Consider the following 17396-nt stretch of genomic DNA (forward strand, 5'->3'; position numbering starts at 1 on the left):
TTATCACCTGCCGATCATCCACTTCTCTTTCACTCTCACAGTCAATGAAGAGAGTTTATGATCGTGAAACAAGACTGAGGTCCCCCATCCTGCTCCTCTCCCAAAGGCTCTGAAACAAGCACAGAAACTTTTTCAGCTTTTATCAGTGTTTTTACTGTTAACAATTATAGAAAAACAGAGGTTAAATATCACAATTAGGGTGTCTCTGAGAATTATAAGCATCTTTAAAAGTGTTAGTTATGGTTGTCCCTAGTCATCATCTAAATATAAATGGGACTCAGGGTGTTGTCTTATAGTTCAATGTCCCAACCTTCTTAGACCGGGGTCCCCAACCCCTGGGCCACGGACTGGTCTGGTCCGTGGCCTGTTAGGAACCCCGGGCCGCACAGCAGGAGGTGAGCGGCGGGTGAGCGAGCGCAGCTTCACCTGTATTTACAGCCACTCCCCATCGCTCGTATTATCACCTGAGCTCCGCCTCCTGTCAGATCAGCGGCCACATTAGATTCTCATAGGAGCGCGAACCCTACTGTGCACTGCGCATGCGAGGGATCTAGGTTGCGTGGTCCTTATGAGAATCAAATGCCTGATGACCTGAGGTGGAGCTGAGGCTGTGATGCTAGGGCTGGAGAGCGGCTGCAAATATAGATTATCATTAGCAGAGAGGTTTGACTGCACAGAGAGTATAATAAATCAGTTGCTTGCAGACTCATATCAAAACACTATCAGTAAGTGGCAAGTGAAAACAAGCTCAGGGCTCCCACTGATTCTGCATTATGGTGAGTTGTATAATTATTTCATTACATATTACAATGTAATAATAATAGAAATAAAGTGCACAGTAAATGTAATGCACTTGAATCATTCCAAAACCACCCCCCACGCCCGGTCCGTGGAAAAATTGTCTTCCACAAAACCAGTCCCTGGTGCTGAAAAGGTTTGGGACCACTGTTCTTTGATGTTCCCTTGGGAGAGGGGCATCTGTTTGTCATAGAGAGGCTGGACCATATGACTTGTGTTTCTTGAAACTTGGAAAGTCTATCACCTCCATCAACTCCTCGGTTAACACCTTTCACAAGACGTTTAATCAGGTGTAGGAGAGAGAGCACAGACTTTGGAAGCCAGACAGACCTGGGTTTGAAAACCAGGGTAGTAATTTATTTATTTATTTTTAAAGTCGTAGGACTCTGGAGATGAACAGGGGCCTGGGGGTCTCTAGGTCCACCTGCTCACCTTTTATTTATTTATTTATTTAAGATGTTGGGGGTAGGAGTTTATTAATTAATTTATTTTTGCTGTGTTGGGTCTTCATTTCTGTGTGAGGGCTTTCTCTAGTTGTGGCAAGCGGGGGCCACTCTTCATCGCGGTGCAGGGGCCTCTCACTATCACGGCCTCTCTTGTTGCGGAGCACAGGCTCCAGATGCACAGGCTCAGTAGTTGTGGCTCACGGGCCTAGTTGCTCCACGGCATGTGGGATCTTCCCAGACCAGGGCTCGAACCCGTGTCCCCTGCATTAGCAGGCAGAGTCTCAACCACTGCACCACCCGGGAAGCCCCAGTGTAGTAATTTTACATAGCTGTGTAACAAATTACCACAAACTCAGTGGCTTGAATGCATACTAATTATCTCACAGTTCCTGTGGGTCAGGAGTTCAGGCATGATTTAGTTGGGTTCTGTGCTTCACAGCCTCACAAAGTTCTCATCAAGGTGTCAGCCAGGACTGGGTTCTCGTCTGGAGGCTCCACTTCTAATAAAACTTCAACTTCTAAAGTAGTGACTTTAAGTATTTGGATGTGTATATTTATGCATTTCATCAAACTTCGGAAGTTTTGCCCACATATTCTTTCTGTCCCTGTCTCTCTCTCCTCTCCTTCTGGGACTCCTATTCTGTGTATGTAAGCATATGTGTGTTTTTTTTTTTTGTTTTTTTTGGCCGTGCTGCATGGCTTGTGGGATCTTAGTTCCCAACCAGGGAATCGAACCTGTACCCCCTGCAGTGTAAGCGTGGAGTCCTAACCACTGGACCACCAGGGAATTCCACCCCCCACTTTTTTTTTAATCTTCTCAAAGTGTGATCCTTAGGCCAGAAGCATCAACATCACCTGGGAAGTTGTTAGAAATGTAAAATCTCAGGCCCTACCCCAGATGTACTGAAGAAACTCTGGGGATGAGGCCTAGCAATATGTGTTTTAACAAGCCCTCCAGGCAGTTTTGATGCATGATAAAGTTTGAGAACCATTGTTTTAGACAGTTTGAGTTTATTGATTTAGGCTAGCCATGTGTGTTTTAATTAATTATTGTCACACTTATTAAACTAGAATTAATTATAGTCACACTTATTAAACGCCTACTAGGTGCTAAGCACTGGGCATACAATGATAAGACGATTTCTGCTTTAAGTGATAGGACACAGTCCTCACACTCACTGGATCACAAAGTATTGTTAGGTAGGCTGCCACATAAACAGGTTTCAAGAGGTTATAAGGGGATATATATGGGGGCTTCCCTGGTGGCACAGTGGTTAAGAATCTGCCTGCCAATGCAGGTGACACGGGTTCGAGCCCTGGTCTGGGAAGATCCCACATGCCGCGGAGCAGCTAAGCCCGTGCGCCACAACTACTGAGCCTGCGCTCTAGAGCCCGCAAACCACAGCTATTGAAGCCCGCGTGCCACAACTACTGAAGCCTGTGCATCGAGCCCGTGCTCTGCAACAAGAGAAGCCAGCACAATGAGAAGCCTGCACAATGCAACAGAGTAGCCCCGGCTCGCCGCAACTAGAGAAAGTCCATGTGCAGCAACAAAGACCCAATGCAGCCAAAAATAAATAAATAAATAAATAATTTAAAAAAGGACGATATATATGCAGAAATGTACTTGTGAATAGTTATTGTGGGAGCCCAAAGGAGGAGCACAGGACACAAACATTCATCCTAAAATTGGAGTGGTGTAAGCATTAGTTCCAGGCTGAGGTGAGAGAAAGCCCATTGAACCATTATGATTTGAATAAAGGAGATGATGAGATAGCAGAGTGGGCAGAAGTGTGATGTTGAGTAACTTTCTCTATGGACTGGGAAGAATCTGTTTCTACTCTGGCCCCCAAATCCACTACTGAGCCAAGCACACTTTTATCATTATTAAAGTGGAAGTATTTGTGGAAGTGATTACAAAGCAAGGTATATGTAATTTATCATTTAGTGTGAAAGAAAAATCTATGAGCAGATTTAAAAAATTGTAATGGACGATTTTGAAAATAAACAAAAGTAGAGAGAACTGTATTATAAACCCCTATGTACATACAACCCAACTTTTGAAGTAGTTGGCGTGAGGACCAAATGAGATCATGTGTGTAAATACTTTAGCATAGAGCCTTAATTTCAGTAGGCTTTCAGTAATGGCTTGTGCACTAGTCAGGGTTCAAACAGAAAAGCAGAACCGGGCTTCCCTGGTGGCGCAGTGGTTGAGAGTCCGCCTGCCGATGCAGGGGACATGGGTTCATTCCCCGATCCGGGAAGATCCCACATGCCGCGGAGCGGCTGGGCCTGTGAGCCATGGCTGCTGAGCCTGCGTGTCCGGACTCTGTCCTCCACAACGGGAGAGCCTACAACAGTGAGAGGCCCATGTACCGCAAAAAAAAAAAAAAAAAAAGCAGAACCACTCACTAGAGGTTTATTGTAGGGATCTGACCTTATGCTATTGTGAGGGCTGGTTTCACAGTCTGTATGAAGCTGTCGTCTTTGCGCCTCGTGATAGAGCCCAAAGTCAGCAGGATGAGCTGGAACTTGCATCAGTCTCTCACTGACTCCAAGCCTCTGACTCCAATGATGGGAGTGACCAGCAGAAGATGGTGTCCTCTGTCATGGAGGTAGATACACAGCTGGCCCAGGAATCGGAGTTGCTAAGTAGGATCAGGTGGAAGCTGAAGGAGCTTTGGGCCTGGCTGCTGCTCCATGCCAACAAGGTAACTACGTGAGCTGCAAGAGAGCCTGGTACCCTGCAGTGACCTTTCAAACATAAAAAATGTGGCTGTGACTTTACGTTTACCTTTGAAATCTCATGCAAGATGTTTCTTGTGGTTTGCTAACCCAGAATTATGCAGGGAAGGGGATTCGGGGATATGTAGTTTCATTATCCATTACTGTGTAACAAACTACCCCTGAACCCATAGCTTAAAATACTAACAATCATTTATTTAGCTCAATTTGGGCAGGCCTCAGTGAGGATAGCTTATCTGTACTCCATATGGTGTCAGCTAGGGTGACTCCAAAGACTTGTCAGAGGCTGGCTGGGGACTGGAATCATCTGAAGGCTTCCTCACTCCCATGTCTGGCAGCTGATGCTGTCAGCTGGAACAGCTGGCACTAAATCTTTGTGGTCTCTCTGGCATGGCAGCTTCGTGGTAGCCAGACTTCTTATTAGAGGTTCAGGGTTCCAAAGATATGAGATGACAGAGACAGACAGACAGTGACAGGCAGACAGTTTTTATTCTGGTTCTGCCATTTATTAGTGATGTCACTTTAAACAAGTCATTTATTCTCTCTGAACCTCAGTTCTCAAATATCAAAAATCAGAACTTATATTGGAGGTGCCCAGAAGAAGACCCTGAGGCAATAATTTGAGTGAAAGTAGTTTATTTGAAAATTAATCCCACGAAATATCAGAAGGGAGCTAGGAAGGATACGGGGAAGGGAAGGAAGCCAGTAAAAGGTACTTAAGCAAGTAACCCCTGTAGGCCAGCGGTCACCAACCTTTTTGGCACCAGGGACCGGTTTCGTGGAAGACAATTTTTCCACGGAGGATGGTGGGGGCGGGATGGTGCAGGCGGTAATGCGAGCGGCGCGGAGCGGCAGATGAAGCTTTGCTTGCTCGCCTGCCGCTCACCTCCTGCTGTGCGGTCCTGTTCGTAATGGGTCTCGGACCTCTACCGGCGTTGGGGACCCCTGCTGTAGGCAACTGAAGATTAAAATCTCTGAGGGTCCCTGGGGAAACGCTGTAGAATCTATGTCTCAGAGCTATCTCACTCAAAGTTTAAGGGCGCTGGGATATTTATACATCAACTCCCATCAGCCATTGGTTGAGGACTCTGGGGGAGGGGGGGCGGGGCATTAATTCCCCAGCACCTTTGCCCTGCTGAGTTCCATACAGGTGGGAAAAACCCTCAGACAAAGAGATCTAGGTGCTGTTGGAGGATAATTAAGCACGTTTGCACTGAAAATAGTAAGAGCTGAAGGGATATGAACAGGGCACAGACAGGGATTGCTACAGAAGATATTAGTTGTTTTTTAAGGTTGTTGACTAATTAAGATGAGATGATATACAAAACATACACTCCTGGTGTGATGGTTCCTTTCCTTGCTTTGGCATCCTCCACAGCAGGATTCAAGGGAGGCCCTCAGAGGTCCTGGAGTTTTCAATACTGTCAACTTCCTAAAAGAAGTCTCAAGAAATGGCAATAATGTGCATGGATTACCCACCTCCCTCAATGAACTTCAGGGCTGATTCTGTTAAACTCAACATACACCTCTAATAACCTGTCACCCTATAGGAGTTCAGACCTTCCAGTGGTTCCTCATAACTGAGCCTTACCCGCATAACGCTAGCCACCTTCTTTAATCTTACTCAAGCTCTGACCCCTTCCAGAACCGCCTCTTCCCCCATGTGTTCTGGAACTCATAATCTGGTGACATTGTCCAAGAATCGCTACAAACCAACCGTATTATGGTATTGGACTCCCAAGTTTGTAATCATTTTATAGATAACTGCGTTATCTTTGAAGGTTGTTGAGCAGAGGAGTGACATAATCCAATCTTTGGGAAGCTTTTGGTGTGCAAGATTAGAAGAGGATGGGAAAGAGCTATGTGTGTGTGTGTGTGTGTGTGTGTAAGTTATTACAACTATCCATTTTGAGGAATGCAAAATGGGAGGACCTGACTTGGCAAAAAGCACAGTGGCTGTAAAGGGAAGCCACTGATGTGAAAAGGGCAAAGCTTGGTGTCTCATAAGTAATGGCCTGGTGTCGGAAGACCTTGGTTCCTGTGCATGCTGCCACTGCCAGCCTTGCAATGTTCCTCGAGTCTTTCCCCAAGTGTAGGGAGGGAATGGCACTACCTTTCAGGATTACAGCGGGCGCGAGGGCATAGGGCCGGCTGCGCGCTCAGCACGGTGTCTGCAACAGGGTAAAGCGCGCCAATCCTGTTTTCTCTTCTATTAAGAAAAAGGCTGGGGAGCTAATAGCATACACATCCCAGAGGTTGCCGTAAGTAGTGTGGCTAAGTACCGGGCATGTAGGAGGAACTCAAACGCAGTCCATCGCCTCCCCTTGCCCCCACGCGGGGAAAGACCCCGCGGAAACTGGTGGGGAAGGCGTGCTCAATCGCCTCCGCTCCCAGGCCGCTCCCCCGTCCCGCGCTCCTCCAGCCAAGCGCTGTTGCCGGGGCCCGGGCACCGCCCAGCTCCAGCGCAGGCCAATGGTAGCGTGGCCCAGGCACCGCCTAGCCCCAGTGCAGGCCTATAGCGGTGCGCCCCGGGCACCGCCCTGATCCTGCACCAGCCAATAGCGGAGTGGCCCGGTGCTGGGTCCGCCCCCAGCCGGGCCGGGAGGCGGAGAGGCGGTCACCGGCTCCGCCCCACTCCCCTCTGACCCGGTGTATCGTCTCTCTCCCTTCCTGTTCCAAACCACGTGGACGCGCCTGGGGCTGCGGGGCTGCGGGAGGGAGCCCGGGCCGCCACTGCCGCTGTCGCCGTCGCCGCCGTCGCCGCGATACCCGCGCCTGTCCGAAGTCGCCTCGCCCCGGCCGCCCGCGCCGTTGCAGAGGGCGTGCACATGGCGACCCAGGCGCACTCCCTCAGCTACGCGGGCTGCAACTTCTTGCGCCAGCGTTTGGTCCTGTCTACTCTGAGCGGGCGCCCTGTCAAAATCCGAAAGATTCGGGCCAGAGACGACAACCCCGGCCTCCGAGGTAACTACGGGGCGGGCAGCGCGCAGCGTGGGCGTGGGGCGCGAAGGGAGACCTAGCTCATGCCCTGGGGGCCGGCGCACAAGGAGCCTCCGGGGCGCGTTGGGGAGGGCTCATTGCGTGTCGCCCCCACACCCGAACGAACGCGCAGGAGGCTGTGTGGGAGGCGGGGCCGCGCACCAGGGGCTGAGCTCTTCTGCGCTCGGCGCTCGGCGTCTCCCGGGAGCTGGTAGTAAACAGCTACACGTTTTCCAGCATTACGTGTTGCAACATATCCCAGACATCGCCCCCTCGCTTGTCTTGAGTCCCTCTTGCTCTCGCTGTAAACCTCGCAATGGAGAAAAACAGTTCGTTGGACCGAAATGTGGTGAATCGGCAGATGTAAAGATGGAAAGAAATTTGGAGAGAAAAGTACCACTGGTTGGTTTTGTCCCCTGTCCCAAAACAGGTCTCAGAAACAGCTGCCCCCTTGGACACCACCGGCTGTCCCTGTCGTCATGATTTCTCGGCAGCCCCCACACATCTCCTTGGGTGTGGATTAAAGAATCTTTTAAAATTCTGTGTTTTTTTTCAGCAGTGGCTGTGATTGATTTGTGCAGGACAGGAGCTTTGAGATAAAATTTAACAATCATGGGCCTAATTGCCTTGACTTTAGTAAAGGATTGGTGACAAGTGCTAAACTATAGGCTTCCAAGCTCTCTTTTTGCCCTGCGAAGGTGGATAGATGAAAAATAAGGCCCCATTTAAACCCATATGAAGTTGAATTGTCTCCGAGTTTCAGCTGGCCCCCTGAAATGACTCATATATTTAAAAGCTTCTGTCTGGTTATCCCAAATTGGGAAAATCAGTTCAAGGAAAAAAAGGAAAAACCTATCTGCAAATTGAAGGAGGAGAGGGTTTGTGGTTGGTCCTCAAAGATTTCTGGGCCCTGTTGATGTGTTTAATTTTGCACTGGCTCCTGTACAAGGTGGCCAGCCTATTTCATCATCAGTCTGAATGCACCTTCTGGATGGTTACATTTCTGCTTCTCTTGAATGGTGATTGGTTGCACATAAGCGGAAAATGCCATGTCATTGATGGAGATAGAAGATTAGGAAGGAAAGAATCAGATGAACCTCTGTACCATGGAGAGGAACCAGGTGACAGTAACAAAGGCTTGTGTTGGTGCATGATTGTTACTGCCCTCACTGTACTGCTCAAAAACACTGAAGAAGTTGAGGGCCCCCTAGCATGGTTTATGCCAGGTGCTCTTCCTCTCAACATTCCTTGCCTTTATTTTGAGTCTGGCCCTTGGGCAAAGCAATTGCTTGACTGCTCTACTCTCTGGCCTTCCCAGCCAACTCTCCCCTTCACCCCTAAATTAGCCTAGAGAACTCACCACTAGCTGGTTGTGGTAAGAAGACAGGCTTCTACTTCTGTGGAACACTGGGAATAGCTTTTTTTAAAGAAGAGAAATAGAAGTACTTTAGCCTGGAGACATGCAATTTCTAATGGAAATATAGTGCCCATAAGATACAATTTAGTGATGTTTCCTTTTCTCCCCCGTGCACTGTTCATGAGCATCTCTTCACTGCCACACACGTGAACGGGGCTTGGCCATGGCATTTTCCTGAAAAGATACCAGACTCTGGTACCTGGGGAAGGTAGTACTGGTTGGCACATGTGCTGGTATTTTATGAGGAATACTGTGTATAGCCTTATTTGCCTTACCTTATTAATATACTAGGGGGAAAAAAGAGACCCCTAATTTAGACTTCCTTGGCTGGATTCAAGGCCTCAGGAACACTATAGACATTTGCTTAATTTCTAAAGAGGGAACTGAGGTATACGTATATACAGGCGTTCATAGACATATATATGTGTCTTTGTATACATACCCAAGTGTAAGTATAAGTGTGTATACATGCACACATATACATAAATACATGTAGCCCCTGACACATGATATGTGATCATAGTCAAACGAGTCTGTGGTAGCTTGATTGGACATGTAGCCAACGGACTGTCTTATCTGTCATATTCCTTTCTGACTCTTCCTGACTCAGATTCTGAGAGTTGGAAAAAACTCAGCATTTGCAATAAAATCTTCAGCTCAAGTGCAAGAATTATATCTCCTGAAGGTGCTTGCTTAAATATCCCCTCTGGTGTGAGCTTTGGAGGGTGGGGGTGGTACCTCTGGAACAGTCATTCAGAAAAGGTTTATTGAGCCCCAGTATGTGCAAGGCTTTGTGGAGTTGTAAATGTGAGAAGCTAGTTGCCACACTCTCGAGGAGCTTTCTAAGGAAGAGCTGAGAGAGTAGCCTGAGTACTTTGAAGTAGGAAGTTGTAAAGGGGCTCAGCAGAGTTAGAGCAGAGGCTTCCCCTGAGGTTATGAAGGAAAGCTCTATGGATTTTCTGATCTGAATGGATAGGATTGAGATGGTGGCTGCAGGAATCATTGTTGGTGAAAGAAACAGCTTTTAAGTCAAAAAGTTCTTCATTTTCTTTATTATGTGGAGGTAAAATCTTCATTTGTTATGGTCGTAGTAGCTTGGGAGTTAAGAGCTTGAGCTCAGTTAGATCTCAGTTTGAGATGGGGTTCTGCTTTTGCTATTAGCTGTTGGACCTCCTGAGCCTCAGTTTTTTCATCTGTAAAGTGGGGCCAATACTACTGACTTCAGAGGGTTATTGTGAGGATTAAATAATATTTGAAAGTGCACTCAACAGTGCCTGGTGTGTAGGAAGAATAGATGTGAGCTGGTTTTATTATTATGTAACTTCTGTCCACTGGTATAGTTCTATTCTCTGGCATTTGAAATCTTTTCCTGCTTCTATATGGTAACTTTTCAAATATTTAAAGAGAATTATGTCTTTTCTGTTTTCTTTTCAGTCTAAAGGTTTCCTTTTAGGTGATGGCTTCCAAATATTTGTGTGTTATATGTATAATGTAGTGGTTCTTAACCAGGGGCAGTTTTGTTCCCCAGGGGATATTTGGCAGTGTTTGGAGACATTTTTGGTTGTCACAACTGGGAGGCTGCTCCTGGCACCTAGTGGGTGGAGCCCAGGGATGCTGCTAAACATCCTACAATGCACTGGACAGCTCCTCACACAAAGAAGTATTCTGTCCAAAATATCAGTGCTGATGTTGAAAAACCCTGGTCTACTAAATTATTAACCTTTTTCTTTTCCTTGTATCCCTAATGGTTGGGAATAGCAGCATGAGGTACTAAGAAAACTGCATAAAGATTCAGAAGGGGATGAGACACAGGTCAGACTCTGTGACTTCTGGCAGATTTGTTAGTCTCTTAAATAAAACTGCTTCCTTTGAAAGAGGAATTGTAAAGAATGAGAAGAATTTGAATCCCAAAGAAAGATGATCCTGGAATGGTTTTTATTAATTATGCAACCACATGTGTAGTTTTTACTTCACTCTTGAGGAACATGAAGGATTATATTGTCTCATTAGACTCTTTCCCTCAGTGAGGACGAAATAAAATTTTTTTTGTTGCTGTTTTACTTAAGGTAAAAAAGGCAAGACATAGTTAAGTAAGATAGCTGGTGAAGTTGAATATCCAGTCAGTGACAGAGCCGGAAACAGACGGCAGCCAGCTCCAGCCTGGAAGGCCTGTTCTCCCATCTGACTGCTTGGTGGACTTGAGTGTTCTTCAGATTATAAAGCAGCTGTCCAAAGTGCTTCTGTTTCTGGGTTTCATGAGGGCTGTATTTTGCAGGGTTCAGCTGAGTTAACATTTTCTGGATAAGGTGAGGTCCATATGGAAAGAATTCCGCAAGAATGATAATTTTTTAAAGTGGGAATACAGAAATGATGGACTTGGGCAAGAGCCCTGGTTTAGCAGTTAGGACGCGGGACTGCTGCTACCCAAGTCCCTGAGTAGGTCACATGACTAAGCCTCGCTGTGAAACTGGAGAGAGGAGTTATTTGCTCTTAAGCAGATGAGATTCTGAAAAAGGAGGGGTAAGTGGAATTTTAATGAAAAGAATCCTTTAAAATGTGCCGAGGAAACATACCACATAGAGATCCTTAAAGGTAACATATCTTTTGGCAAACTGATATATTGTTTTGGGGATAAATCTGGCTGTTCATAAATTGGATGTTCTAAAAGGAGGATTGTAAGGGAAAACTATTTTTATCCTCTACTTTCAATACTTCTGACACCAGATGTGTGGGTTTTTCTCACCACACCAAAGAATTCTCCAATTCTCAGTGGATGTTCACTGGTGTCCTACAAATTTAACTCAATTCTGACACTGTCTCTGTGGTGATAGCATCAAATCCCACAGGTTAAGGGCTCAATCCCACAAGACTGCCCTCCACCCCCTCAGGTGCCAGTCACAAGTCCCAGTCGTAAGTCCAGGTCACTCATACCTCTGGTTTCCCAGACCGCCTCCTGGGATCTGATATTTTGCTAAAATTATGTCTCATGAAGCTCAGGGAAACATTTACTTACATTTACCAGTTTACAATAAGGATATTGTAAAAGAGATGAACAGCCAGATGAAGAGGTACATAGGGCCAGGTCCAGAAGAGTCCTGAAACAGGAGCTTCTGTTATTGTGAAACAGGGTTTTGTTACTCTCTCAGAATGTGGATTTTTTTTTTTTTAACCAACCTGGAAGTTCTCTCCTTGTTCAAGAGTTTTTATAGGGCTTAATCTCTAGGCACACCTTGACACCCCCACACCCCCGCAGAAGTCAATGAGTAGGCCTGAAAGTTCTAATCCTCTAATCATTTGGTTTTTCTGGTGATTGGCCCCATCCTGAGGCTGTCTAGGGGCTCCACCCTAAGTCAACTCATAGCATAAAGTCAGGTGTGCTCAAAAGGGCCTCTGTATATGAATAACTTAAAAGAGACTCCTGTGGCTCTGGAACTTTCTGGTGTTTTAGGAGCTCTGTGCCAGGAACAAAGACCAAATACATTTCTTGTTATACCACAAGGATGCACCTATACTTTATTTCAGTATTGTTTGGGACTCAAAGTTGTTGATAACTAGAACTGGGGGAGGCCTGACGACTATACTAATGATAAGTGTAGATTTTATATTCCTACCAGCAATGTAGGCATGATTCAGTTTCTCTGCATTCTTGCCAGCATTTGGTGTTGTCACTATTTTTAATTTTAGCTATTCTGATTAGTGTGTACTGCTGTCTTCTAGTTTAATTTGCATATTCCTGATGGCTAATGATATTAAACAACTTTTCATGTCTTTTGCCATTTTCTAGTAAGATTGTTTTCTTTTTCTGTTAGGTTTTGAGAGTTCTTTACATGTTCTAGTCCTTTGTCAAATATGTGGTTTCCTAGTATTTTATCCCACTCTATGGCTTGTCTTTTTTTTCTCTTAACATGGTCTTTTGCAGAGGGAAAGTTTTAATGAAATAGAATTTATCAAAGTTTTCTTTTATTGCTTGTGCTTTTGGTGTTAAGAACTGTTTGCCTAGCCCTAGATCCTGAAGGTTTTCTTTTTTTCCCTAAAAGTTTTATATTTTATATTTAAGTTAATTTTTTTTGTATGAGGTTTAAAACTTAGGTCGATGTTCATTTTTTTTTTGCCTATGGATGTCCAACTGCTCTAGCACCCTTTGTGGAACTGGCTATCTTTCTTCCATTTAATCACTTTTGCACCTTTGTAAAAAACCAGTTAGGCATACTCTGTGGGTCTCTTTCTGGATTCTCTGTTCTGTTCCACTAATCTATATGTCTATCCCTTTGTCAGTACCACAACTGTCTTGATTACTATATGTATATAATAAATTTTGAATTTGGGTAGGCTGATCCCTCCAACTTTATTCTTATTTTTCATGATTGTTTTAGCTATTCTAGTTCCTTTGCCTTTTCATATAAAGTTTAGAATAATCTTGTCTTCATCTATACAAAAAAAATCTTGTTAGGATTTGACAGGAGCTGTGTTAAACCTATATGATAACTTAGGGAGAGTTACCATCTTTACTGTATTTGAGTCTTCCAATTCATAAACATAGCATATCTCTCCATTTATTTAGATCTTTGTTTTCTTTCATCAGCATTGTGTAGTTTTTAGCATATAAGTCCTGTACATGTTTTGTTAATTTACACCTAAATGTCTCACTTTTTTGAGCAATTGTAAAGGGTATCTAATTTAAAATTTTGGTCTCCATGTGTTTATTGGTAGTATATAGAAATACAATTCATTTTTTTGGGATGTTTGTCTTGTGTCCTGCAACCTTGCTGAATTTACTTACAAGTTCGTTTTTTGGGGGGCGGCATTGGGTCTTTGTTGCTGCGTGCAGGCTTTCTGTAGTTGTGGCGAGCAGGGGATACTCTTTGTTGCAGTGTGCGGGCTTCTCATTGTGGTGGCTTCTCTTGTGGAACGTGGGCTCTAGGAGTGCAGGCTTCAGTAGTTGCAGCGCATGGGCTCAGTAGTTGTGGCACATGGGCTTAGTTGCTCCATGGCATCTGGGATCTTCCTGGACCAGGGATCAAACCTGTGTCCCCTGCATTGGCAAGCAGATTCTCAACCACTGTGCCACCAGGGAAGTCCCCTACTTAAAAGTTCTAAGTGTGTGTTTTTGCTGTTGTTGTTAGATTCTTTGGGATTTTTTTATGTAAACAGTCATGTCATCTGCAAATAGGAACAGTTTTATTTCTTCTTTTCTGAACGTTATGGCTTTTATTTCCCCCTTATTGCAGTGGGTAGGACTTCTAGGACTATGTTAAATAAATGTAATGAGGGCAAGCTTCCTTACCTTGTTCCCTATCCTAAGGAGAAAGTGTCCACTGTTTTGCCACAAAGTATGTTAGCTGTATATTTTTTTAGATGTTTTTTTAATCAAGTTGAGGAAATTCTCTTCTATTCCTATTTTTCTAAGATTTGTGTGTGTGTGTGTGTGTGTGTGTGTGTGTGTGTGTGAATGAGTGTTGTATTTTGTCAAATGCTTTTTCTGCGCCAATTGATGTGATCATGTGATTGTTCTTCTTTAGTCTGTTAATATGGTATATTGCATGGGTTGATTTTCAAATATTGAAGCAGCCTTGCATTCCTGGTATAAACCCCACTTGTTCATGGTGTGTAATTCTTTTTCTATATTGCTGGATTTTATTTGCTAACATTTTGTTAAAGATTTTTGGGTATATATTCATAAGTTATACTGATTTGTAGTTTTCTTTTTTGTACTGTCTTTGTCTGGTTTTGGTATTTTAAACTAGAATAATACTAGCTTAAAATGAATTGGAAACAGTTTCCTTTTGGTCTTCTAAAAGAGATTGTGTAGAATTGATTTTAGTGCTTTAAACATTTGGTAGAATTCTCCAATGAAACTATAAAGGCCTAGAGATATATTTTTGGGGAGTTTTAAAAAATATGCTTTCAATTTCCTGAATTGAAATAGGTGATAGGGCTATTTAAATTATCCATTTCATTTGATGAGTTGTGGTAGTTTGTGTTTTTTGGAGAAGTGGTTCATTTCATCTAAATTGTTTTATATATGTAGAGTTCATAGTATTCCCTTATTATCCTTTTGATGTCTGCAGGATCTGTAGTGATATTCTCTGTTTCCTCATGTTGATTTGTGTCTTTTTTTTTTTTCAGTCTTGCTAGAGGTTTGTCATGTTATTTATCTTTTTAAAGAGCCATCTGTTTCACTGATTTTTCTGTATTTTTCTGTTTTCAGTTTCATCTGTTTCTGCTATTTTTATTTTTTCCTTCACTTCCTTTGGATTTATTTTGTGCATTTTCTAAGTTGAGGTGAGACAGATTACTGGAAACCTTTTCTCTTTTCTAATGTAGGCATTTAGTGCAATAAACTTCCCTCTCAAGACTGGTTTAGCTGTGTCCCACAAATTTTGATATGGCATGTTTTAATTTTCATTCAGTTCAATGTGTTTTTGCCTTTAAGACTTCCTCTTTGAGGGCTTCCCTGGTGGCGCAGTGGTTGAGAGTCCACCTGCCGATGCAGGGGACACGGGTTCGTCCCCCGGTCCGGGAAGATCCCACATGCCGTGGAGCGGCTGGGGCCGTGAGCCATGGCCGCTGAGCCTGCGCGTTCGGAGCCTGTGCTCCACAACGGGAGAGGCCACAATAGTGAGAGGCCCGCGTACCACAAAAAAAAAAAAAAAAAAAGACTTTTTCTTTGATCCATGGATTATTTATAAGTGTGTTGTTTAACTTCCAAGTGTGGGTATATTTTCCAGTTATCATTTTGTTATTGATTTCAGTTTGATTTCATTATTTTTGGAGAACATGCTCTGTATTCATTTCAATTACTTTAAATTTGTTGATGTTTTTTAATGGCCTAAGATTTGGTCTATCTTCATGTATGTTCCATGGGCTCTTGGAAAGAATGTATATTCTGCTGTTGTGAGTTGGGTGTTCCATAAATGTTGATTGGATTCTGTTGGTTGATGGCATTGTTGAGTTCTCCTTTCATTTTGAACAGTTTTAGTTTTATATATTTTGCACCTTCATTGTTTGGTGCATTTAGGCTTGCTCTGTCTTCTTGGTGGATTGGCCCTTTTATTATTATGTAATGTCCTGCTGCATCTTTAGTAATTTCCTGAGGTGGAGGAAATACTCTAGTGCTTTAGTGTTAGAGAAAGGTTAGGTTAGAGAAAGGAAAGGACTAGAACTGAAGATACTGGATACAAATATAGGAAACTTGAAGGTGGTAAAAACAGCATAAATCAGAGAAATGAGTTGCCCTTTGTTGAGTTCACTTCTTTTACAGGTTTTTACATAAGCAAAATAAAATATCTAGGAAAATTTGAAGGTATGGGGCAAAAAAGTAACCTTCAGTGATGATTATTATATGTAAAGCAGCAGTAAAAAAAAATTTTGTGCAATAGTCTAGCATATTTCTATTTCTGTGGGATAGAGTTCTAGATGTGGAATTGGCAGGTCAAAAATTATGCTTTAAAATAAAAAATGGGAATGTGGGGTCAAATCAAAGTGTGTGAAATCCTTTTGCTTAATTGGTAAGATAGCCTTTCCCTCAATTGTTATTTCTTCCTTGTAGTGACACTGTGTTTTTTGAGATATATTTAATCACATTTCTAGTGTCATGGTAAATTTGAGAGATGATTGGGTTTCTTTGCTTTTCTCATATTTTAAAAGATGTTATTACTTTGAACTTGATGTTTTAAAATAAACTTATCAAATTATACTACACATTAAGAAAAGTGCACAAGCTTAATGAATTGATGAATTATGACTAAGTGGATATACCCAGGTAGCCATTATGCATGTCAAGAAATAAAACATGACCAGCAACCCACAAAACCCCTCTCATGCTTGCTTCCAGTCACACCATTTCCTCCCATCCCCAGCGTAAACATTAAATTGACTTTTTACAATATAGATTAGGTTTCTAAAATATTAACCATGGTTTATATAGGTGGAGTCATAGAGTACATATTTTGTGTGTGTCTGCCTTTAATTCTGTATTGTTTTTGTGAGATGCATCTTTGTTGTAGCAGCAATAGTTTGTGGATTTTCATTGCTGTGTCATGATACTACATTTTATTAATACGTCACAATTTATGTACGCTATCTATGTTTAAATAACTTCATCAGTGCTCTTTTCTGTTTATTACTTGATAAATTTTCGCATTCCCTTTGTTTTGGGTTTATCTTTTTGTGCCTGTTTTAAAATTTGTTTTATCGGTTTTGATTTGTTATCTTTTTACATAACCATCCATTTTAATTCCAAATGTGTCAGTAAATAATAGAGAATAGTCTACCATAAAAGCTCTCAATCTTTTGTATTAATTATATTTTTTATTTTATTAATTCATATTTTCTTTCCTTTTACAAATGAATGAGGATATTGATTTGTGTTGTATTTTTTCAATGAATTAGCTTTTTTTCTGCTATGTTTTCCATTTTGTTTATCTTTTCTTTTGAGATTATTATTGTCATTTATTTTTTATTATTTTTTATTTATTTATTTTTTTGCGGTATGCGGGCCTCTCACTGCTGTGGCCTCTCCCGTTGCGGAGCACAGGCTCCGGACGCACAGGCCCAGGGGCCATGGCTCACGGGCCCAGCCGCTCCGCGGCATGCGGGATCCTCCTGGACCGGGGCACGAACCCACGCCCCCTGCATGGGCAGGTGGACTCCCAACCACTGCGCCACCAGGGAAGCCCCTGTCATTTATTTTTTAGCTTGAAATTTTGTTCCATTTCTAAAATCTCAGTTCATTGTTCTCTTGCTTTTCTTTTTCTTAATTACTAAAGTGTTTAGAGTGGTAAGTTTTTCTTTTGTAGACCCCCATATATTTTGATAAAATTGATATGTCTCTTTAATGTATTTTTCTTGACCTATTCATAATTTAGGAAAGATGTTGTGTAAATATTTCTTTAAATTAAAATATAATTTATTATCTATCACATTATGCATAATTACATAAAATACGTAAATTTTTTATATGTACCTTATTTTCAAGTGAGCAAACATCTTTTAATTTATTCTGAGACTTG

General features: G+C 42.8%; 1 protein-coding gene across 1 annotated transcript in view; it reads left to right on the top strand.

The window, feature by feature from the left end:
* The first annotated feature begins 6653 nt into the window (after positions 1-6653).
* RCL1 (RNA terminal phosphate cyclase like 1) overlaps positions 6654-17396 on the top strand; it is a 57218-nt gene continuing 46475 nt past the window's right edge. Inside the window, exon 1 of the mRNA XM_024734321.1 lies at positions 6654-6953. Coding sequence (XP_024590089.1) covers positions 6818-6953 — 136 coding nt within the window. The 5' untranslated portion in view covers positions 6654-6817. The remainder of the gene's footprint in view (positions 6954-17396) is intronic.

The sequence above is a fragment of the Neophocaena asiaeorientalis genome, unplaced genomic scaffold, assembly GCF_003031525.2.
Source record: "Neophocaena asiaeorientalis asiaeorientalis breed wild unplaced genomic scaffold, Neophocaena_asiaeorientalis_V1.1 scaffold256, whole genome shotgun sequence".
Lineage (NCBI taxonomy): Eukaryota > Metazoa > Chordata > Mammalia > Artiodactyla > Phocoenidae > Neophocaena > Neophocaena asiaeorientalis.